The following is a 23,170-nucleotide window of genomic DNA, read 5'->3' as shown; positions in this document are numbered from 1 at the left end:
ATGCTCCCCTCTGTGCTGTGTGCTAATCTCTGCTTACTTATAAAGACACCAGTCATATTGGATCAGGGCCCACCTTAATGATCTCATTTCAATTTAATTACCTCTTTAAAGACCCTATCTCCAAAGTCACATCCTGAGGTATTGGGGATTATGAATTCAACATACGAATTTTGGGAGGATACAATGCAGCCCCTAACACTGAGTTTGTCTTCTCCCCTCCCTTCCTGTGTGTTGAGCACTTACTATGTGCCAGACATTCTGCTAAATGCTGGTAATAGTAAGCAAGAGATGTGATCTCTGCCAAATAAGGTTTACAGTGAGGTAGGAAACACAGATATTTATAAAGTAATAACAAGTGTCATGCAAATATTACGCTTTGGGCCAAGTTAAGACTGAGCTGTTGAGATTAGAGTTAATGAGCCCGCAGCTCAAACCTTGAGACGCCAGTCTGCCACAAAGCAGCCAGCAGCGGGCGCTACCAGAACCCGCCTTTATTGTGGTGCCTGGGCCCCGCCCACTCCCTCCCGGATTCCGCCTTCTGCCTGCTCACGGCCCAGTCCCCCAAGGGGTTTGGCAAACTGCGGTAAACGCTCCGGAACCGCGTCACCATCCGCTCTGACAATAGGCGTCAGTCGGCCCCGCCTGCGCCGTAGGGCCGGGAGTGGGGGCGGGCCCTGACGGCGCTGGGAGGCGGGGAAAAGCGACGCAAGCAGCCGCGACGCCATTTGTCGCGGCCCAGCGTGGGTGCGAAAGGATCTCGGAAGAGCTCGGTTGTTAGACTCTCGCGCGCGCGCGGTCCGCTCTCCCCCGCCTGCTTCGTGTCACGCTTTCCCACGCGTCGCCCCTCGGAGGAGTCGCCGCCGCCACCCAGATAGGAGTCGGGGACGCAGCGAGGCCGTCGTCACCGCCATGCCTAAGAATAAAGGTAATGCCGCCTGGACCCCGGGACCACGACTCCGCTCGGCCCGGTCTCCCCGGCTGTGCACGCGGCCTCCGGATCTCCTAGGCGGCAGTAACCTGCCTCTCCGCCCTGCCTGCACGCAGCTGGGCGATCCGGACGCGATCCTGGGCTCGGGAGAGGAGCTGGGAAGTTACTCCTGTCTTCCAGTTTGGTCACGTTGGGGTGGAGCCGACGCCATTTTTGTAGGGCCTTCTGCGGGAGGACGTGTGCTTCTGCTCCAGATTCGCGCCAGACTGACCCTGGCACTATAGGGACCTGTGGGGAGACCTCCCCCGTGGCCGCCTGGGCTTCGCAAATGGGCGTCTTTGGCCTTCCTGGCAGTTCTTAACTTTCAAAGGGTGATGCCTGTTTTAAGTGGCCATCAGGTACTCCTGCATGGAATTCTTTATGGGCAGTTGTTGGGTATTGTTGAGACTACTCCCTCTCTCTTTTGTAAGTAGTGGACGAAACCTTGATGCATTAAGGTTCCTCTCTAGAGACTTACTCTTACCCATCCTTTTACGGGGCTTTCTTTTTCCCAGAACACCTGTTCCATATTTAGCCAAGTTTTCTACTTTTACTCCAGATCGGTATATATTGTGATGGGAGTAAAGACCTTTCAGTTCCTACCATTCTTAGGCCAAACATTCACAAACTGTCAGATTTGAGGATAATTTTATTTGGAATTTGCAAAATGGAAGGCCTAATCTAGGTAAAAGCAGAACAGTCCTAAAGAAATTCTTTTTTTAAGACTTAATGGTGTTTCTGCCTTCAGTATTCTTACAATTTCTCAGAGGAAATTGTGGAAGTCGAAACAGGGAAAAGGTATTTTCCTACAGGAGAGGCATGTATTTCACAACCCACAAGTTTCCTTTGATTAGTCATCTTTGAGACCCCTGCCCTGACCCAGGCCTACTCTGTTCTCTTTTTTACTTCACAGCTGGCTCCAGGAATTCTACCTCATTTCCTCTTTGTAGCTGTCACTACTCTTTTTATTCCTTGGTGTATTTGGTTGCAGTTCTGTGCGAGATTTGGTGCAGCTCTCTCAGGGCACTCCACCTCACTGCCCTCTTACTTGCCGTTCCTTTTTGTAGCAAGTATTTTACTGCTAATTATTCTGGTAAAGACGGGGTGACAAAATAGGGTTTTCAAAGTCATGGTTTTCTTGTAACCTACATCATCTTTTATCCCCTCTGAGATGGTAACTGGATCCATTCAATAGATATCTTATTTTTCACCTTTATTTCTGGCGATGAGATTTCCGATTTCCTCACTAGACTGTAAGTTCTGAAGGGCAATAGTAGTATCTATTGGAGAAGATTGTATCTATTGGAGAAGACACAAACTAGATACTACTATTGGAGAAGTAGTATCTAGTTTGGAGAAGATTGGCATCTTTAGGGCTATTTGTCTTCCCATGCCTGAATGTAGTATATCTTTCCTTTATTTAGGTGTTGTTTAATATCTCCTTACATTTCATGTGCACCTTTTGTCCGGTTTATTCCTAGCTACCTTATATTTTTTGGTTGCTAATTAAAATGGTAAAATGAAAATATTAGAATGAAAGATTTCAGACCTACAATAAGCTATAAAGCAAATACAATGAGTAACTGTCTGCAGTTGATGCATCAGTCATGTCCTGTCAGAAGATAGCAATAAAAGTTATTTTCACAGACAAAATTTAATATAAAGAATAGGGGACTTCCCTGGTGGTCCACTGGTTAAGACTTCGCCTTCCAATGCAGGGTGTGCGGGTTCGATCCCTGGTTGGGGAGCTGAGATCCCACATGCCTCACGGCCAAAACACCAAAACATAAAACACGCAGTATTGTAACAAATTCAATAAAGACTTTAAAAATGGTCCACATCAAAGAAAGAATCATTATAATATAAAGGTTGGTTAACCCATGTATTGGAGAGCTGAAAAGGCAAAAAGGGAACCACCCTAAGGTAGCAATTGCGAGAAACAGCTCTGGCTCCTAGAACTGGAGGGAAAAAAGGAGAGAGGTTGTTATTATTAAGACTGACAGAAACAACAGGGATTTACTGTAGAGCACAGGGAACTATATTCAATATTTTGAATTTATGGTAATAAACCATAATGGAAAAGAATCAGAAAAAAAGAATTTAGATATATACATATATATGTATAACCGAATCACTTTGCTGTACACCTGAAACTAACACAGTATTGTAAATCAGCTATACTCCACTTAAAGAAAAACAAACAAACAAACCTGACAAAACTTGGAGGAGGGGCCCAGACCTCTAAAGAGGGGGCGCTGTCCATAGCAGGGTCTTTGAGGTTGGTTCTGGGGCAAAGCAAAAGGGAATCATCTGCAACCACTGAAAGCAGTTACAGCCAGGAGAAGACCGCTGCGGAGTTTATGCCAGTAAAACCGAGAAGCAAACCCCCTTTCTGCTCCAGCCTGCCCTCTGCAGCGTCCCAGCGGCAGGGCCTAACTGGCAGCAGCGGGCCAAGGAGAAGGGCGGGGGTGGGGAAGCTCCGAGAGGAAAGCTGCAGGACCAGCACTGGTGCTCAGCTTCTGGCCGGGTGGGGTTCCCGGAGGCCCACAGCTCAGGGCGGGCTTTTGTGGTGTCAGTGGCCCAAATGGCAGAGGGACATATTTACAGTTGCATTATCATGCTAAATTTCTAACAGTAATTTCTTAACATCATCCAACATCCAGTCCATTTTCAAATTTCCCCTATTGTCTCAAGGATGTCTAGAGTGTAAGTATATAATATACCTAATGTCGTATACTATATTTTTTAATTTATTGAGGTGAAAGTCACATCACATAAAGTTAGCCACTTTAAAGTGAGCGAGCGATTCGGACTTCCTTGGTGGTGTAGTGGTTAAGAATCCGCCTGCCCATGCAGGGGATATGGGTTCGAGCCCTGGTCTGGGAAGATCCCATGTGCCACGGAGCAGCTCAGCCCGCGAGCCACAACTACTGGGTCCACATGCCACAACTGCTGAAACCTGCGCGCCTAGAGCCCATGCTCCGCAACAAGAGAAGCCACTGCAATGAGACGCCACATTGGGTTGCTAGCACTTGACACTTAGTAGATGCTCAGTAAATAATTGTTGGATTAAGTCACCTCCCTTCTGTTGACTCCACCCTTAGGTGAATAATAGGCTCTCCCTTGGTTCCAAAGGGACTGAACTACATTAAAACACATCTAGTTCACAAACGTCCTTTAAAGTTCATTTCATTACATGGCAATAAAATAGGGAAGGGGATGATCAGGGTATGGTTAATTCTGGTAAATTGACAAGCAATGAATCATTCTTTTATAAATAACACATGAGGCATACAAAAATTATAAATAACGCAGTGAACGCCTGGGGAATCAACCCATTACTCTGAACTTGAGAATTACAACACATATTCAGTTAAAGCCCTCTGTGTTCCCCTCCCCAATCCCCTTCCGCTCCCTCTCTTCATCTCTTCCAGGAGGTAGCCGCCATTCTGAATTTGGTGTTTAAGCATTCCTATAGTTGTAAAACCCATCTTTTATCTTTACTTGTTATCTTAGAGGAACAGTACTTTTCAAGACTCCCGAGTTTTATGAGATGCGGTTTACTAATGTGAAATAAATTCATGATTATTTTTCTGTTTTTATTCATTGGAAAAGCCAGAGCCTGTGAACATATCTTTGTGATGTTTACACATGTATTGTCACTGTGTGTTGCCACTAACTGTGTGTTGAATGACTTGATTTGGATTGATTCTTACCAGCTTATTTCCTCTAGAATCCTCTAGACTCTGTCAGTTTATTACCTCAGGGAAAAAAGGTAGCCTTGGGCCCACTTATGAAGAGCAGTTGGGGTAAGGTGCTCCCACACTTTAAAGAAGTTACTACTTGTAGTTTTAAAATCACCAGTCCTTTAGGAATGTATGGGCTACTCTTGAGTGATTGATTCAAAGAATTTTCCAACTAAATATGTGACTCAGTAAACAAAGTAGGTGTGGTACTTGCACTGATGCCCACTCTGCTTTGAAGATTTGGCATAGTTGGTGGCTTGAAGCAGAGGATACTTTTCTCTTTCTAGGAAATGAGCTCTGAGGACTCTGGGTGGGTCAGGACATTGTAGAGGCCTGCCGAACATAGCACAGAGCATTGTGAGACTGCCCCTGGGACAGAGTAAGTGCACATGACTCAAGAAGTTAAGAGTCTGTCTTTGCAGTGGCCAGGTACACGTTCTTTATTCTGTTTGGGCTGTGAACCTGTTTTTGCTGCTTCCAGGCTCGTCCCGTGAGTCCCTTAGTGTCGCTACCACTTAACACCTTTCTTCTGTCTTTTAGAATGGCTGCCAATGTGGTTTAGGTTCTAGAATGGGAACAAAACGCTGTGGAGAGATACCCTAATGTGGGGGCCAGGAACCAAAAAAGGATTAGGTTGGATCTGGTCACCCCCACTCACTAATAGTGTGTTGCTTCTCTGAGCTTCAGTAAACTCACTGGTAAACTGGGCATAAATGACTTGTTATCTCATAGGGTGATAGTGACAAGTAAATGGGTGGCATTATTGCATACTGGTTAAGAGCATAGTCACTGGGGTGATACTGCCTGATGCAAATACCAGCTCTCACTTCATTCTCTCTTGTGAGATAAAGACAAAATAGTGCCTATCTCATAGGCATAAGCTTGTTAAGGGCGAGTTACTGGGACAGCGAGAAGTCTGCTTGGATTGAAGCATAGGGAAATTGAAGAGGAGTATTGAGAGGTAGATTGCTGTCATGCTTATAGATTGAAAGACTTATATTCTTTAAGGTAGTTATGTTACCACTAACAGAAATAAGGATGTTTATTAAGGACCAACTTTGTAAAAGAAAGTAATTTGAGTTTTTAGTAAAATTTGAATGACAGTAGCCCATTCACTGGAAATGTGCTGAGCCTCACATTAGAAATAAGAGGCCAAAGCTTAGTTGAAATAGTAGGATGAGATGTAAAATTCTTAGCATAGAAGTGGTAGGTGAGAGAAATTTTTCCTTAGAAAGTAGGTAAGCAGAAGCTGAGAATTTGGACTTAATGAAGCTCAAAAGGGATAGGCATAGTGAAGGGGTAGGGGGTGATGAAAGGTCAAGAATAGTGCAAGTGGCCCTTTAAAAGTCAGAAAAAGAGTTGAGAAATGACCAGCAGTGTCATTATTTAAAGTATGGAAAATGGGAGGGAGGGTACAGATTTTTAAGGCTACCGGTAGATAGAAGAATTCTAGAACCCTACATGGTAGAAAGAATATAGAGGCACTTGAATCTTCTGTTCTAACTCCCTCATTTTATAGAGGCTGGAATTGAGATCCTGAGAAGTTTTGTGAAAGCTCCATGTATCCTTTATTCCTCCCTTCACATATGGTCACAATTCCCATCTTGTTTCCATCTCAGAAATATTCCTCTTATTTGTCCCTTCCTCTTCACGGTCAGGCTAGGTGTGCTTCATTCTATGTGTAATAAGGACAGTGACCTTCTTACCAGTTTTCCCACCCAGAGGATCATGTCACACCTCTATTTTTTGTAGAACTATTTAAGATTTTTTTTTTTTTTCGCGGTACGTGGGCCTCTCACTGTTGTGGCTTCTCCCGTTGTGGAGCACAGGCTCTGGACGCGCAGGCTCAGTGGCCATGGCTCATAGGCCCAGCCACTCCGCGGCATGTGGGATCCTCCCAGACCGGGGCACGAACCCGTGTCCCCTGCATCGGCAGGCGGACTCTCAACGACTGCGCCACCAGGGAAGCCCTATTTAAGATTTTTGAATAGTAAAATTCACGATTCAAGTTTCAAAAAGTGTAGAATGAAATGTCTTTCCTAAGTGTGTCCTCTTGCCAATGAGTTCTTCTCACAGACAGTCATTAACTTTCTTGTATGTGCCCTTCCAGAGATATTTTATATGTAAGCAAGTATGAATATCCCTTTTTTACACATTGGTAGCTTTATACTCTTCTTCAGCTTGCTCTATTTGTTGTTAAACTTACATTATGAAGAATTTTGAACATATACAAAAGTAGACTAGTATAATGAGCCTCCATGTACTCAACTCCTGGCCTCAGACGTCATTAATTCACAGCTAAACTTGCACCGTCCACACCAGATCAGGGTCCACATATGGGCTATACATTGTCATTGGTTGATATCTTTTAAGTCTCTTCTAACTGGTAGGTTCTTCATCCATCTGTGGGGTTTTTTTTCTTCATAATGTATCTGTTGAAGAAAACAGATTGTCTTGTGGATTCGTCCCCATGTTGTCATCGTCCCCGTCATCCCCCAACCCCCAGCTAGATTTTGCTGATTGCATCCCTAGTGTACCTTGATTTTTACTGTTTTTTACCAGACTGTCTTTTAGAGCAGTTTTATGTTGATAGAAAAATGAGCAGAAATTGCAGAGTTCCAACTCTCACCCTCCCAGTTTCCTCTATTATTAATATCTTACATGAGCCACTATAGATAGTCCATAGTTTACATTAAGGTTCATTCTTTGTGTTGTACGTTTTGTGGATTTTTGACAAATATATAGTGACATGTATCCACCATTACAGTACCATACTGCGTTAAAAATCCTGTTGTTCACCTATTCACCTGTCCTTCCTTCCCCACTCCCCATCTGGCAACTACTGATCTTTTTACTCTCTCTATAGTTTCGCCTTTTCAAAAATGTTATATGGTTGGAATCATACTATTCAGCCTTTACAGATTGGCTTCCTTCCCTTAGTAATATACATTTAAGGTTTCTCCATGTCTTTGGGGGGGTTGATAGCTCATTTCCTTTTATTGCTGAATAGTATTCCATTGTATGCAAGTACCACAGTTTATGCTTTCACATACTGAAGGACATCTTGGTTACTTCCAAGATCAGGCAGTTAACTACCTTGCTTTTTTTTTTTTTTTTTAACATCTTTATTGGAGTATAATTGCTTTACAATGGTGTGCTAGTTTCTGCTTTATAACAAAGTGAATCAGTTATACATATGTTCCCATATCTCTTCCCTCCTGCGTCTCCCTCCCTGCCACGCTCCCTATCCCACCCCTCTAGGTGGTCGCAAACCACCTAGCTGATCTCCCTGTGCTATGTGGCTGCTTCCCACTATGTATTTTACATTTGGTAGTGTATATATGTCCATGCCACTCTCTCACTTTGTCACAGATTACCCGTCCCCCTCCCCATATCCTCAAGTCCATTCTCTAGTAGGTCTGTGTCGTTTTTCCCGTCTTACCTCTAGGTTCCTCATGACCTTTTTTTTTTCTTAGACTCCATGTATATGTGTTAGCATACGGTATTTGTTTTTCTCTTTCTGACTTACTTCACTCTGTATGACAGTCTCTAGGTCCATCTACCTCACTACAAATAACTCACTTTCATTCCTTTTTATGGCTGAGTGATATTCCGTTGTATATATGTGCCACACCTTTATCTGTTCATCCCATGATGAACACTTAGGTTGCTTCCATCTCCTGGCTATTGTAAATAGAGCTGCAATGAACATTTTGGTACATGACTCTTTGAATTATGGATTTCTCAGGGTATATGCCCAGTAGTGGGATTGCTGGGTTGTATGGTAGTTCTATTTCTAGTTTTTTAAGGAACCTCCATACTGTTCTCCATAGTGGCTGTACCAATTCACATTCCCACCAGCACTGCAAGAGTGTTCCCTTTTCTTCACACCCTCTCCAGCATTTATTGTTTCTAGATTTTTTGATGATGGCCATTCTGACTGGTGTGAGATGATATCTCATTGTAGTTTTGATTTGCATTTCTCTAATGATTAATGACGTTGAGCATCCTTTCATGTGTTTGTTGGCAATCTGTATATCTTCTTTGCAGAAATGTCTGTTTAGGTCTTCTGCCCATTTTTGGATTGGGTTGTTTGTTTTTTTGTTATTGACCTGCAATGAGCTGCTTATAAATTTTGGAGATTAATCCTTTGTCAGTTGCTTCAGTTGCAAATATTTTCTCCCACTCTGAGGGTTGTCTTTTGGTCTTGTTTATGGTTTCCTTTGCTGTGCAAAAGCTTTGAAGTTTCATTAGGTCCCATGTGTTTATTTTTGTTTTTATTTCCATTTCTCTAGAAGGTGGGTCAAAAAGGATCTTGCTGTGATTTATGTCATAGAGTGTTCTGCCTGTGTTTTCCTCTAAGAGTTTGATAGTGTCTGGCTTTACATTTAGGTCTTTAATCCATTTTGAGTTCCTTTTTGTGTATGGTGTTAGGGAGTGTTCTAATTTCATACTTTTACATGTAACTGTCCAGTTTTCCCAGCACCACTTATTGAAGAGGCTGTCTTTTCTCCACTGCATATTCTTGCCTCCTTTATCAAAGATAAGGTGACCGTACATGCGTGGGTTTATCTCTGGGCTTTCTATCCTGTTCCATTGATCTATATTTCTGTTTTTCTGCCAGTACCATACTGTCTTGATTACTGTAGCTTTGTAGTATAGTCTGAAGTCAGGGAGCCTGATTCCTCCAGCTCCGTTTTTCTTTCTTCAGATTTCAAGATTGCTTTGGCTATTCGGGGTCTTTTGTGTTCCCATACAAATTGTGAAATTCTTTGTTCTAGTTCTGTGAAAAATGCCAATGGTAGTTTGATAGGGATTGCATTGAATCTGTAGATTGCTTTGGGTAGTAGCGTCATTTTCACAATGTTGATTCTTCCAATCCAAGAACATGGTATATCTCTCCATCTATTTGTATCATCTTTAATTTCTTTCATCAGTGTCTTATAACTTTCTGCATACAGGTCTTTTGTTTCCTTAGGTAGGTTTATTCCTAGATATTTTATTCTTTTTGTTGCAATGGTAAATGGGAGTGTTTTCTTGATTTCACTTTCAGATTTTTCATCGTTATTGTATAGGAATTCCAGAGATTTCTGTGCATTAATTTTGTATCCTGCTACTTTACCAGATTCATTGATTAGTTCTAGTAGTTTTAGGATTCTCTATGTATAGTATCATGTCATCTGCAAACAGTGACAGCTTTACTTCTTCTTTTCCGATTTGGATTCCTTTTATTTCCTTTTCTTCTCTGATTGCTGTGGCTAAAACTTCCAAAACTATGTTGAATAAGAGTGGTGAGAGTGGGCAACCTTGTCTTGTTCCTGATCTTAGTGGAAATGCTTTCAGTTTTTCACCATTAAGGACAGTGTTGGCTGTGGGTTTGTCATATATGGCCTTTATTATGTTGAGCAAAGTTCCCTCTGTGCCTACTTTCTGCAGGGTTTTTATCATAAATGGGTGCTGAATTTTGTCGAAAGCTTTCTCTGCATCTATTGAGATGATCATATGGTTTTTCTCCTTCAGTTTGTTAATATGGTGTATCACGTTGATTGATTTGCATATATTGAAGAATCCTTGCATTCCTGGGATAAACCCCACTGGATCATGGTGTATGATCCTTTTAATGTGCTCTTGGATTCTGTTTGCTAGTGTTTTGTTGAGGATTTTTGCATCTATGTTCATCAGTGATACTGGCCTGTAGTTTTCTTTCTTTGTGACATCTTTGTCTGGTTTTGGTATCAGGGTGATGGTGGCCTCGTAGAATGAGTTTGGGAGCGTTCCTCCCTCTGCTGTATTTTGGAAGAGTTTGAGAAGGATAGGTGTTAGCTGTTCTCTAAATGTTTGATAGAATTCGCCTGTGAAGCCATCTGGTCCTGGGTTTTTGTTTGTTGGAAGATTTTAAATCACAGTTTCAATTTCAGTGCTTGTGATTGGTCTGTTCATATTTTCTATTTCTTCCTGATTCAGTCTTGGCAGGTTGTGTATTCCTAAGAATTTGTCCATTTCTTCCAGGTTGTCCATTTTATTGGCATAGAGTTGCTTGTAGTAATCTCTCATGATCTTTTATATTTCTGCAGTGTCAGTTGTTACTTCTCCTTTTTCATTTCTAATTCTATTGATTTGAGTCTTCTCCCTTTTTTTCTTGATGAGTCTGGCTAATGGTTTATCAATTTTGTTTATCTTCTCCAAGAATCAGCTTTTAGTTTTATTGATCTTTGCTATCGTTTCCTTCATTTCTTTTTCATTTATTTCTGATCTGATCTTTATGATTTTTTTCCTTCTGCTAATTTTCGGATTTTTTTCTTCCTCTTTCACTAATTGCTTTAGGTGCAAGGTTAGGTTGTTTATTTGAGATGTTTCCTGTTTCTTAAGGTAGGATTGTATTGCTATAAACTTCCCTCTTAGAACTGCTTTTGCTGCATCCCATAGGTTTTGGGTCATCGTGTCTCCATTGTCATTTGTTTCTAAGTACCTTGCTTTTTAACTTGCTTGATGTATCCTACAGCTATAGGACAAAATGTAAACTCTCAGGGTTGCCAGACTTGTTGCTCTCCCTCTACTGCCACAAAATCAGTGTCCCTTTCCAGTTGATAAAACTTTACCAACCCCCCGCCCCAGCCCAATTATCTTCTTTTTGCACACAGACCTTTCATTTGGGGGAGCAGGTACAAGAGAGACCCTATTTTATAAAATTTATCATGATCCGCTATATATCCCTCCTTGGTCCTTGTGGGCCACTGTAGGAGGAGTTCACCGAGCAGTGTATTCAACCAAGTAGTCGTTATGTTTATGATATCTCCTTTTGGTTTGTTTGTATTTTATGTCAGCAGTATCCCAAAAGGGATTTCCAGGAAGGGTAGGGAAGTGACGACATGTATATGTTTAATATGATTGGAGATACATGACCAAATTAGGTGAATTTTTTAATTTTTCATTTTTTTTTAGGTTTTTGTTGTTTGTTTGAAGTATGGTTTACATTATATTAGTTTCAGGTGTACATCATAGTGATTCAGTATTTTTGTAGATTAGACTCTGTTTAAAGTTATTGTAAAATACGATATTCCCTGTGCTGTATAATATATTCTTGTAGCTTATTTATATTACACATAGTAGATTGTACTTCTTATAATTTAAGTGGCTTTTAAAGAACATTCTGTAAGCCCTAGTTTGGTTTCTTTTTCTGTTTTGCAGATAATTAATGTCTTTTTCTTTAAAACCATTAGGTAAAGGAGGTAAAAATAGACGCAGAGGTAAGAATGAGAATGAATCTGAAAAGAGAGAGCTGGTGTTCAAAGAAGATGGGCAAGGTAAGCATTTTCATAAGTTAGGTTTCTTTCAGTAATAGTTTTCTTTCTTAAGTAAGGTTTTCAATTTCTCAACATAAAAGAGATACTGTTCATAATCCTGAGCAAAAAACCGCATGTCCCCTTTTGCTCTTCTCCATTTCTCATCCCCCACACTTCTCCAGAGCCTTTCTTCTGGTAGTTATTTCTTGGTATACTCAGCATGCGCTGAGGATTGATGGCATTTCTGTAAATGTGTATGTTTCACTGTTTTATGTGAACACTCATGTTACAACTAAGAATGAATTGAGCAGTTCAGAGGGAATTAAGCCTCAAAAGCTATGGTTGACAATTCCATGACATAGTAGACTTTTTTTGATAGTGAATGGTGCTACATAGTATGTTCAGTAGACCATGGGTATTTGAGGAATGCATCTGAGGCATGTAAATTACATGTAATTTCATAACATAATAAAATGAAACTGAACAGTTGACCTTTTCAAACTGATTAAGATTTTTGTTAAGTGCCAGATACATAACAGTAGTTTCCCATGTTTTGTTTGGTTTTGGTTTTTGAGAGTTATGTTTCTGGAGGTTTTTTCGGTGGGGGGGTGGTTAACATCTTTGTTGGAGCATAATTGCCTTACAATGGTGTGTTAGTTTCTGCCGTATAACAAAGTGAATCAGCTATACGTATACATAGATCCCCATTTCCCATGTTTTTATTTTGAGTAATTTCAAACTTTCAGAAAAGTTGCACTCTAAGTACCATGAATTCCTTTAACCCCTTCATCTTTGTGTGCGTGTGTGTGTTTTTCCTGAACCATTTGGAAGTTAGTTGAAGACATCATGATACTTTTCCCTTACTACTTACTTTATCATGTTTCTCCTAAGAACAAGTATATTCTCTCACGTAACTGCAGTAGGATTATCACACTCGTGAATATATTATTTATCTAATATATAGTCCATATTTAAATTTTTCTAGTTATCCCAGTAATTTTCAGCAGTTTTTAACAAAGAACTTTTTCTAATTTTCTTTTTATAGAACTTGGTAGATTTGTTCATGCCATGAATATATAAGCCACTAAAGATGAAACATGTTATTTGGCTAAAAGACCCTTTTATTTCTTACCCTTGATTCTTGCCCTCCTTTAGCAGTTGAGTTTATTTTGACTGCCATTACTTTTTCTTTTTCATGTTTTCCCCCCACTTTGGAAGAGAACCTACCTTTAAATCGACCAACCGTGTTGAGGCCCTAGGTGGGTGCTAGGTTCACTGTAGTCTGAGTAACTCACTTCCACTTGTCAACACCACAGTGGAGCCTTTGAAAGTTTTGTTTCAGTGTATTTACAAATTGGTGGATGTCCTCTTTGGGGATCAGTCTTGCATACAACTTGAGTAAATTAAAGGTTCTGAAGTGACCCCCCCCCCCCCTCCGGTCTTCTGTCATTTAATGACAGAAGAGACGGCCCGTGTGCAAGCCACTGCTCATAATCTCAGTTTTTCAAGTGGCAGTGAAGTAGGGTGGCTTCCTGGGTACCCTTTTGGAAAGATTTTTGATTAAAAGTTTGGCATTTTGTCTGGGAGCATCTTTCCAGCTTTACAAAAACTTCAGAATAATCACTAAGATATTCTAATTTAACAAAGACATTAATAACATATAAGCTGATTTTTATTTGCCGGTGTACCAAAAATTGTGTTGCAGTTAGCCTCTAAAGACTAACCCTCTGAGGGAAAGGAGACGAAAATTGGGCAAGGATCCAAAGTGAGAGATTGATGAGATACATTTTAGTGTACATTTTGGGCCAGGCCACCTTGATCTCCAGAAGTAGAGCATACGGTCATGAAGACAGTGGACAGTCCACTTAACTCAAAATGAGTAGATAATTAAAATATTTCTGATAGCAGGGACAGCTTGTCATAGAAATGGCATTACACAGTCTTGGTTCTAGCTCTGCCGTTAACTAGCTTGGTGTTTTATCACTCCCTTGTACTTATTCTACTGCATATACTTATTCCTAACCAACACACCTGTATGTTCTAATCAGTTGTATGTGGACTTTTAAGTTGCTTTTATCAAAAATTCAGCAATATCCTATACCCTTTACTTTTCCCTCCTCCAGAGTATGCTCAAGTAATCAAAATGTTGGGAAATGGACGATTAGAAGCGATGTGTTTTGATGGTGTAAAGAGGTTATGTCACATCAGAGGGAAACTGAGAAAAAAGGTAAGTGTGGAGACTTGTTTTACTTTAATATAAAATTATGGTTAAGGGGAAAAAATGGCTCTAAGGTTTTTATGGGCCAAGGACCTCAATTTTGTAAGTTCCCAAAAGATTTCAGTAGAACAGTGATTTACCTCTAAGTCAAAACAGCAAGATCTTTGATGGTAATTTTATACAGGTATCTGTCTAAAGACTCATTTATATCACCTATGTTGTATTCCTGCCCCAAAATGATTAACCTGAATCAAATCATGAGGAAACAATTAACAAGTCCAAATTGAGGGACACACTGCAAAACAAATGGCCTGACTGCTAGTATATATAATGTTAATGTCATGAATGGAAAAAAAACAGCGGGGCGGGCTATTTCAATGTAAAGGAGATTAAAGAGATGCAATGGTTAAATGCAGTAGGTGGCCCTTGTTTGGGTTCCGGTTTGAGGGTGGGGGAAATAGCTGTAAGGAGGTGTTAAGAAAATTTGAATATGAATTACAGGAAATAAGTGTTGTATTAATGTTAAATTTCCTGAACTGAGATCATGAATGGGCTGCCTTGGAAAGTAGTGATTAATTTCTCATCAGGGTAGGTGTTCAGGCAGATTTATTGATCAGGTTGGTTAAAAGTCGCTCCATCCCTGGCTTTATGATTTTTAAAAAATTTGTCTTGTTAATGCTCATGTTACCAAACTAAAGGAGTTCTGTTTCCTGTGTGTATTTGGGTGTGTGGGAGGGAGGGAGGGAGGGAGGGAGGGGGATAAAACCACATGCCTAATTTACTATTCTCATATGTTGTAATGGATAACTGACCACTTAGAGGGGTTCAGTATTAAGAATCCCTTAATTTCTAAACTAATCATTGGTCCTCTGGAATTATTAAACTGTCAAGTAGTTAAATAAGATTGTTATTTTTCTAATATCCAAAATTATAGAAAATTTGAAAGTGGCTCAGCTGCTTACTGTAGTTTTTCTTCCTAATTCTAAATACAGGTACTTTACCCACAGTTGGGTGAATAGTATATGTATTTTATGGGAAGACTGACTCAACATTGCTCTTGATTGATTATTTTTATTTTAAATGTAACCTCCTGTGACTTTTATAGGTCTGGATAAATACCTCAGACATTATATTGGTTGGTCTACGGGATTACCAGGTAAAAATAAAATTTTCATTGTTTACTTGCTTGAATTTTATGAGCAATTAATGTTTAGAACGTAAGTCATAACCATATTTGACCAGTTCCAGGCCAGTATGCTATTCACCGTTGTGTCAACAAACATTTCTTAAGGGCCAGTTCTGTCTTAGGCATTGTGCTAGGTACCCCAGGGATCATGGTTCCCAAATGCCAGTCTGTGGAGTCTGCATTTTCACTATAGAAGAATCACAGACAGTGTGAATTTTTCATGAAGCTACATAGTCCTTTTTCCCTTTTTGATATTTAAAAAGTTCCCTTTTTTGGAATGAGGGATACTATATTGTGGTGGTTTTGTTGGTGTTCTTAGTTGGCAAGATAAAAATAATTTTATGTTGGACTGCCTGCCTCCATTTTTTTTTTTTTTTTTAACTTACACGTCTTGAACTCAAAATCTGGAAACCATTACTCTAGGGGATACAACTGAATGAGTCAAGCTGTCATCTCACAAAATGCTTATGGCCTGGTAGTGGAGAGGGTAAGACAGGCACACAAGTAATTGCAGTACAAACCATGATAAAAGTATGTGCTCTAAATTTAGATGAGCACTTAGGAAGAAAATGGTAGTTGTCCTTCATGATGTCAACCTGGAGACTCTACTCATGCTAGGGCTATGAAATCCATTTGGTTTCCACCTATTGGAACTCATCACCATGTATTTACATTTTGAGTGATCGTGTTTCTATTTTTATAACTTTGATCGTAGTTTGATTTTTTTAAATATATGTTCTAGAATAAAGAATTAAAATCTTTACCTTAAATCAATGGTTCTCAACCGTGGGTGATTATTTTCCTCCAGAGTACATTTGGCAGTGTCTGGAGACATTTCAGGTTTTCACACCTGGGGGTAGGGGTCAGTGCTGGTCATCTAGTTGATAGAGACCGGGGTGATGCTAAACATCCTACAATGCACAGGACAGTCCCTACAACAATGAATTATGTGGTCCAAAATATCAGCTGTGCTGAGGTTGAGATAGCCTGCTTTAAACTCGTACCATTTTAATGTCCATTTTCTTCTTTTGATCCTAAAGATAACCCCAGAAGTAGGAACAATTAGTTAGTTCCCTGTTTGACAGATAAGGAAATCGAGGTTCTGAAAGGTGTAACATTCATACTATAAAATGACAGCCACATTAAGTTTTCCAATTCTTAATCTCCCATGATCCTTCTTTTATGTCCCTGCCACTTAAAGGGTGGTACAGGGACCAGTAACATCACTAGCTTTTGGCAACTTGTTAGAAATGCAGATTCTTGGACCTCACCCCAGGCCTCCTAAATCAGAATGTGCGTTTTAACCAGAATCCCCTTGGGCTTCTGTACACATTACCGTTTTAAGAGGTGCTGGTGTGAATCACACCATTCTTGGATCATTGTGATCACTTACGTTGCCTTTGAGAATTTTTGAAGTTGAAACAATCAGCTTCAACCCTTTTTTTTCTTCCTTAACTGAGTCAGATTCCTTTCAGATGGGGAAGTGTGAACATTCTGAAGCATTAGTTTTCAGTGGGACACTTGCATCAGAAATATCCGTATCTTTTACAAATACACACTCATGGGCTTCACTCCACATCTCCTAATTTATCTGTCTTTAGGAGGTGTAAAAGCTCCATAGGAGATTCTGATGGATTTGTACCCTAAGAACCACTGATACGTGGAAAGGTATAATAATTTCCTTGGGTCATTATACCGGTCTCAATTTTTGAATTAGGGTATTTAATCACCTGTAAATTATGGTCCCAGGGAATTTTTGTACTTCAAAAGACTTCTAATCAAAGGGTAACTATAAATAATCCAAAAGATTGGGTCTGTACAGTTCTGCTCTTATTGAAGTGAAATCTATAACTGTCTTCCCTAAGCTTGTTGATCATTATTCATTTATGCATGCAAGCTTCTTTATACTGGGTTAAACCCAAGGATGTTTTTCAGAGGGTAGGAGAAAACTTTAAATTTTTAGAAAAAGGACAAGAGTTTATAACACAACAGTGAAATTTAATTTTCTATCCAGTTTGAAACTAATTTATGAAATAATGGATAATATTTTGGCATAATCATTTGTAAATCTTATTTGTCTCTTTTTTAAGGATAATAAAGCTGATGTAATTTTAAAATACAATGCAGATGAGGCTAGAAGTCTGAAGGCATATGGCGAACTTCCAGAACATGGTAATGTCTGAGATATTACATTAACCTGTTATATAGTGTTATTACCTGGTGGTATTTAGATGAAGGAATTTTGGTAGAATTTTGTGGATTTTGCATGTTTAGTTTTGAGTTTACGTGATTCATTCCAAGTATGTATGCCTGCCTGTACTTCATAATACTAGACACCTTAAGAAAAAAGTAACTGGGATTCTGTTCCTAATAAATATACTTTTGGTGAGGAATTATCCTTTATAAGCCCTAAACTTCTGCGTAATACCAGTCAACGGAATAAATTTATTATAGTATTTATTTGAAAGTTCCTTTCTAAAGAGACTGTCATTATCTTTAAATGTGAAGCAAGGATAGCAATTAGGTACTGTTGTCGATTTTTATTAAAAAGTCAGTTTTCAGTTCATCTTATCCTAGTGTCATAGCATCCATAGGATTTTGTTAAATCAACGTTTTTTGTTCCTCCCCTGCAGTACAAAAGTTATGCGTTCTTAACGCATAAAACTTAAATAAAAATAAGTTTCTCATGACCTCATCAAAGGGGAAGTGACTTTACATACTATTTTGTAAGCCTGCATTTTTTGTTTGGAAGTTATTTTTTGGTTCTGTTGCATATTATCAAGAAAACTATAATTTTACTTGAGCATGAAAACCCTGCTGAAATTATTTACTTGGCATTTCCAATCTAGGAAATGCTAATATATCTGGGAATAGGACTAGCACTTCCTGGTTCATTTTTGTTATTTAGGGATAAGCATGATTTGACCAAATTTTTCTGATTGATGAGTTTATCTGATGATTTGTGGCTTGTTAGCGTGTGCTCAGACGTTTTTTGAAGTGTAGCTGGAAGTTGTAATAGCTTTAGAATTTGTGTGATTAGAGCCTGCCTCACTAAAAATACCTTTGTGAGCAAAAGAAACTTGTTTGCATTTTGACTTAGAGATTTTGTTGTGTAAAATACTGTTCTATATACTAGGGTTGTTAGGTAGAAGTTAAGAGGATCTTTTTGGTAATGAAACTTAAAAGTTTGACTTGTAAGAGTCTCCTTTTATACTTCAACATTTGATATCCAACCACTTCTTTTAGTGGGCAATTTATTCATTTTACTAACATCTTGGTTATATTATATGAGTATATTTGTTATTGTTTCTTTAGCTAAAATCAATGAAACTGATACATTTGGTCCTGGAGATGATGATGAAATCCAGTTTGATGACATTGGAGATGATGATGAAGACATTGATGATGTAAGTAGCATTTTTCACCTTGAGTTTTTCAACTTTTGTTTGTGCTAGTCAAACTGTTCATGCTTTGAGAATTTTATCTTTTTCAGTATTTCTTCCTAAAAAGGTCAATATTTGCTTTGGCAATATGAATGCTAGGCGTTGGAATCTCAACTTGTTTAAGTTAAGGGTGTCTAGAGAGATAGCTATTAAGAAATTTAGCAGACAGTTATGAGAAATACAAGATTTTATCAAAAGAAACAGGCCTTTTTTATTGAGATATAGTTGTACAATATTATATAAGTTACAAGTGTACTGTAAGGTGATTCACAATTTTTTTTTTAAATATTTATTTATTTATTTTATTTGGGCTGTGCCAGGTCTTAGTTGTGGCCCACGGGATCTTTAGTTGCAGCATGTGGGATTTTTTTTTTTAGTTGTGGCATGCATCTGGGATCTAGTTCCCCGACCAGGGGTCGAACCCGGGCCCCCTGCATTTGGAGCATGGAATTTTACCACTGGACCACCACGGAAATTCACAGTGATTCACAATTTTTAAAGGTTATACTCTATTTATAGTTACTATAATTGGCTATATTCCCTGTGTTATACAAACGTGCCTTCTCTTAATTGAAACACTAGTGTGTTAGAAGAATAATCTTGTTTGAACCAGTTTCATATGAAGTGTTGGAATTACAGCATAACATTAAAAGCCCTGTTAAAGGGAATTCCCTGACGGTCCAGTGGTTAGAACTCGGTGCTTTTACTGTGGTGGCCTGGGTTCAATTCCTGGTCAGGGAAATAAGACCCCACAAGCTGTGCTGCGCAGCCACCAAAAAAATAAAGCGCCCTCTTAAAATTGAGGCCTTTTGCCAGTTATTTTATCTGTTGGATATGCACTATTGGCAAACTCTTGGTTTGGAGTTGGTGTGTTAATTTTGAGGAAAATGCGTTGTTTTTTCTCACTATAAAGCAGTAATGCTCACAAGAATAAGTGCCTCATTGCCCTTCTGCTGTTAAAATATTTCAGTGAAATTCAAACTTAGTTTCTGGCAATATAAATCTATTTAATAACTGGGGTGGTATTATAAGTTACTCTTAAATCTTGGTTGGGCTCTTTAAACCCTTTTAAATAAAAATGTAGTTCAGGAACACCTGTGTATATAAATCTAAAAATAATAGTAGTAATGCTTGATTTTATTCAAAGGTGAAATTTTAGTATACCTAGAGTAGTTGCTCCTGGCCGGGATTGTTTGTGCAGCAGAATTACCGGAGCTTTTCAGAAATACAAAGGCTGGGAATTACCTGGCGGTCCAGTGGTTAGGACTCTGTGTTTTTACTGCCAAGGGCCTGGGTTCGACCCCTGGTCAGGGAACTAAGATCCCACAAGCCACACGGCGCGGCCAAAAAACCCCAAAAACACAAAAAACCCAACCGAACAAAAACAAAGGCTGGTCTCAGGGAAGTCTGAATTAAGTGCTACCTACCACCGAGATTCTATAATTAACATCTCTGTACTTGGTTTATCACATACCTGCCTATACCTTTATTCATCCTTCAGTCCATCTTACATTTTGATGCATCTCCAAACCATTTTAGAATACATGATGAATTAAAGAAAATTTGAGTACATATCTCCAGTGTGTATTTGCATTTATGAATTTTTAAACATACAGTACTGTATTTCAGAGCATACCCTAAAATAGAAAAATGAAAAGGGATAAGAAATAAATCCATCATTCTATTTTTTTTAACATCTTTATTGGAATATAATTGCTTTACAGTGGTGTGTTTCTTCTGTATAACAAAGTGAATCAGCTATACATATACATACATCCCCATATCTCCTCCCTCCTGCGCCTCCCTCCCACCCTCCCTATCCCACCCCTCTAGGTGGTCACAAAGCACCGAGCTGATCTTGATCTCCCTGTGCTATGTGGCTGCTTCCTACTAGCTATCGATTTTACATTTGGTAGTGTATATATGTGCATACCACTCTCTCACTTCATCTCAGCTTACCCTTCCCGCTCCCCGTGTCCTCAAGTCCGTTCTCTACATCTGCGTCTTTATTCCTGTCCTGCCCCTAGGTTCTTATGAACCATATCATTCTATTTTTTATGTTATCTCCCTTTGGAAACCCCTGAGGCAGAGGATTCTTGTGACTAAGCTGTGAATGACACTTGGACAGTAGATTTATCGATGATTCTCTGTGACAAGAACCTGACATGGAGCTACTACTGTGTTATAGGTTAAGGAGCGATCCCAACATTTTGACAGCTTAGCTGGGGTAGCAGACCTTTTTTAGGAAGTAAAGAACCTAGTCAGAGTACATACCTCAATATGAAGCCACATACACAGAGGTGATAGGGTGAGGATCTAGATAGGGTTAAGCTTTTCTAAGGAAAGTATTTCTCAGTTTGTGCCAATGCCTCTTCAGAACTGAGGCTGGCAGTAAGGGATAGTAAAGGTAGTAGTTATTAAAGGAATTTGAGTTATCTTGGACATTTCGTAAGGGTCGCTTTGTCTGTCACCTGAGAACCCGACTTCTTCCCTAAGGTGTTTCTCCAAATGGTTTCTGTGTGTTCTAGCCTTCACTCCTATAACCAGGTTGACTGGGAGGAGAATTTGGTATCTCACTTTTCCGTTTCTCAAGGAAGTAACACTCCCTGTGTCTGTTCCTACCCCCAAAATAAATTTCTAATCAGTAGCACAAAAGGAAGGAGATAGTAAAATAGTAAACTTTATTGAGAATATTCTGCATAACGTATAGCATTCTGAAGGCTGCTGTAAAGATTCAATGACAGCAGACCAGAATTGAGAAAAACCTAGTGTTCAGAATTTCCTCTTCAAACTGGATTTGTTTCCCAGATAGCCTAAGGGGGTGCCTGTGTCCCTTACATGTGGTAGACTGTTGGAATATAAAAATTCTTCTTTTGATTGATCTGATGTTCTTTTTCCTTCCAGATCTAAGTCGAACTCAACCTTTCACATTCCACTTTCTTTGAGGATTATTCAACAATTTGGATTTGGGCTGTGACCCGTTAAAGAAGATTAAAATTTCATTAGCATGAGTGCAGTTTGTTAAAACAGACTGATTTGTTTCTAAGGTATTTCTTTAAAAACTAGTAATGCTGAATTCTCTTAAATGTTAAACCCACTTTGTTCTTTTGATGTGACGGAGCTTGTGGGTAAAAGACCACATCTGCTCTTCTAAAAGAGAAAAAAAAGTGTGTTAACTGCCTTTCCCACTTTGACCACTTCCAGTAAGTAAATGGATGTTTTGAGTAAAACCGTTTGCTGTACACGCATTATGTACTTCTTTTTTTTTTTTTTTTTTTTTGCGGTACGCGGGCCTCTCACTGCTGTGAGCCTCTCCCGTTGCGACGCGCAGGCTCAGCGGCCATGGCTCACGGGCCTAGCCACTCCGCGGCATGTGGGATCTTCCTGGACCAGGGCACGAACCCGTGTCCCCTGCATCGGCAGGCGGACTCTCAACCACTGCGCCACCAGGGAAGCCCCGTACACGCATTATGAATCATAATTAAGCCCTAGTTTTGACTAGCCTGTTTACTGTACAATGAATTTTTGTATATTCCAGTTACTTAGATGAATTTTCCCTTGAGATTTTGGTACAGTTTAATGGAGGCAGAAATCTGCATTTAAAGTCAAAAATGATTGGTCTGTTTTTCATATTTAAGTAGCATGTGGCTATTTTTATACTGATTTTGATATTGTATACATTCTTTTCATGATCTTATTTTGCCACTATAAACATCAACAAAAAAGGCGGTTTTTAGAACCTGAGTTTTAATAGCAGTTTTGAATTTGTGAAGTTGGTAGTTGCAGAAATCAAACACTAGGTGGCACCCAGTTATCTTAACATTGGAGATACTGATACAGTTGTCAACTTTTTTTTTTAACTTACTGTGCATAGGAAATTTCCCAAACAACAAAAGATTGTTTTGAACATATGCATGTATGTAGAATATTTTTGCAGAACAAAAGGATTATGTTCAAAGTGTCGTTTTATTTTCAGAAGTCATATACGTGTGAGCTACAATTTTGAGTGCTTTATAAACACTTAAATTGTGTGTAAATGAAAATTTAATTTCATAACAGTTTGTACAAATTAAGCCTTTGGGAAAGTATCCCTAAGCTGGGGAAAGAGGAGGGAATAACAACTTAATGAAAAGATGGTCTCTCATTTCTGAATGGAAGAACTACATACAGTGGAGAAATATAATAAAGACAGTATCATGCTGCAGAGTATATTATACCCTTACTTTGTGTTTAGGATGTATGTTATTGTGTGCACAGGTGTTCTTTGCTTGTATTTTATTGGGAATTTAGATTTACCCTTTGTTAGTTTTTCATCACCAACTCTAGT

The 23,170-nt window shown here is 39.3% G+C and overlaps 1 protein-coding gene across 1 annotated transcript; it reads left to right on the top strand.

The window, feature by feature from the left end:
- The first annotated feature begins 691 nt into the window (after positions 1–691).
- On the top strand, positions 692–22,068 carry EIF1AX (eukaryotic translation initiation factor 1A X-linked). The gene is made up of 7 exons (XM_029241494.1): positions 692–925; positions 11,934–12,017; positions 14,120–14,223; positions 15,320–15,370; positions 17,491–17,572; positions 18,716–18,807; positions 21,748–22,068. The coding sequence occupies exons 1-7, from the start codon at positions 910–912 to the stop codon at positions 21,751–21,753; spliced, it is 435 nt and encodes a 144-aa protein (XP_029097327.1). The 5' UTR covers positions 692–909; the 3' UTR covers positions 21,754–22,068.
- The last annotated feature ends 1,102 nt before the right edge of the window (positions 22,069–23,170 follow it).

This window comes from Monodon monoceros, unplaced genomic scaffold (assembly GCF_005190385.1).
Source record: "Monodon monoceros isolate NGI ecotype Baffin Bay Population unplaced genomic scaffold, NGI_Narwhal_1 Super_Scaffold_22, whole genome shotgun sequence".
In the NCBI taxonomy this organism is placed as follows: Eukaryota; Metazoa; Chordata; class Mammalia; order Artiodactyla; family Monodontidae; genus Monodon; species Monodon monoceros.
The sequence above is the reverse complement of the archived record's forward strand: the minus strand, read 5'-3'. Positions and strand labels throughout refer to the sequence as shown.

Bases quoted from the DNA above. Each gene is read 5' to 3' on its own strand.
- EIF1AX (XM_029241494.1), top strand. The intron at 12,018-14,119 runs GTAAGCATTTTC...TCCCTCCTCCAG, and splicing joins GTTCAAAGAAGATGGGCAAG to AGTATGCTCAAGTAATCAAA. The intron at 17,573-18,715 runs GTAATGTCTGAG...TTGTTTCTTTAG, and splicing joins TGGCGAACTTCCAGAACATG to CTAAAATCAATGAAACTGAT.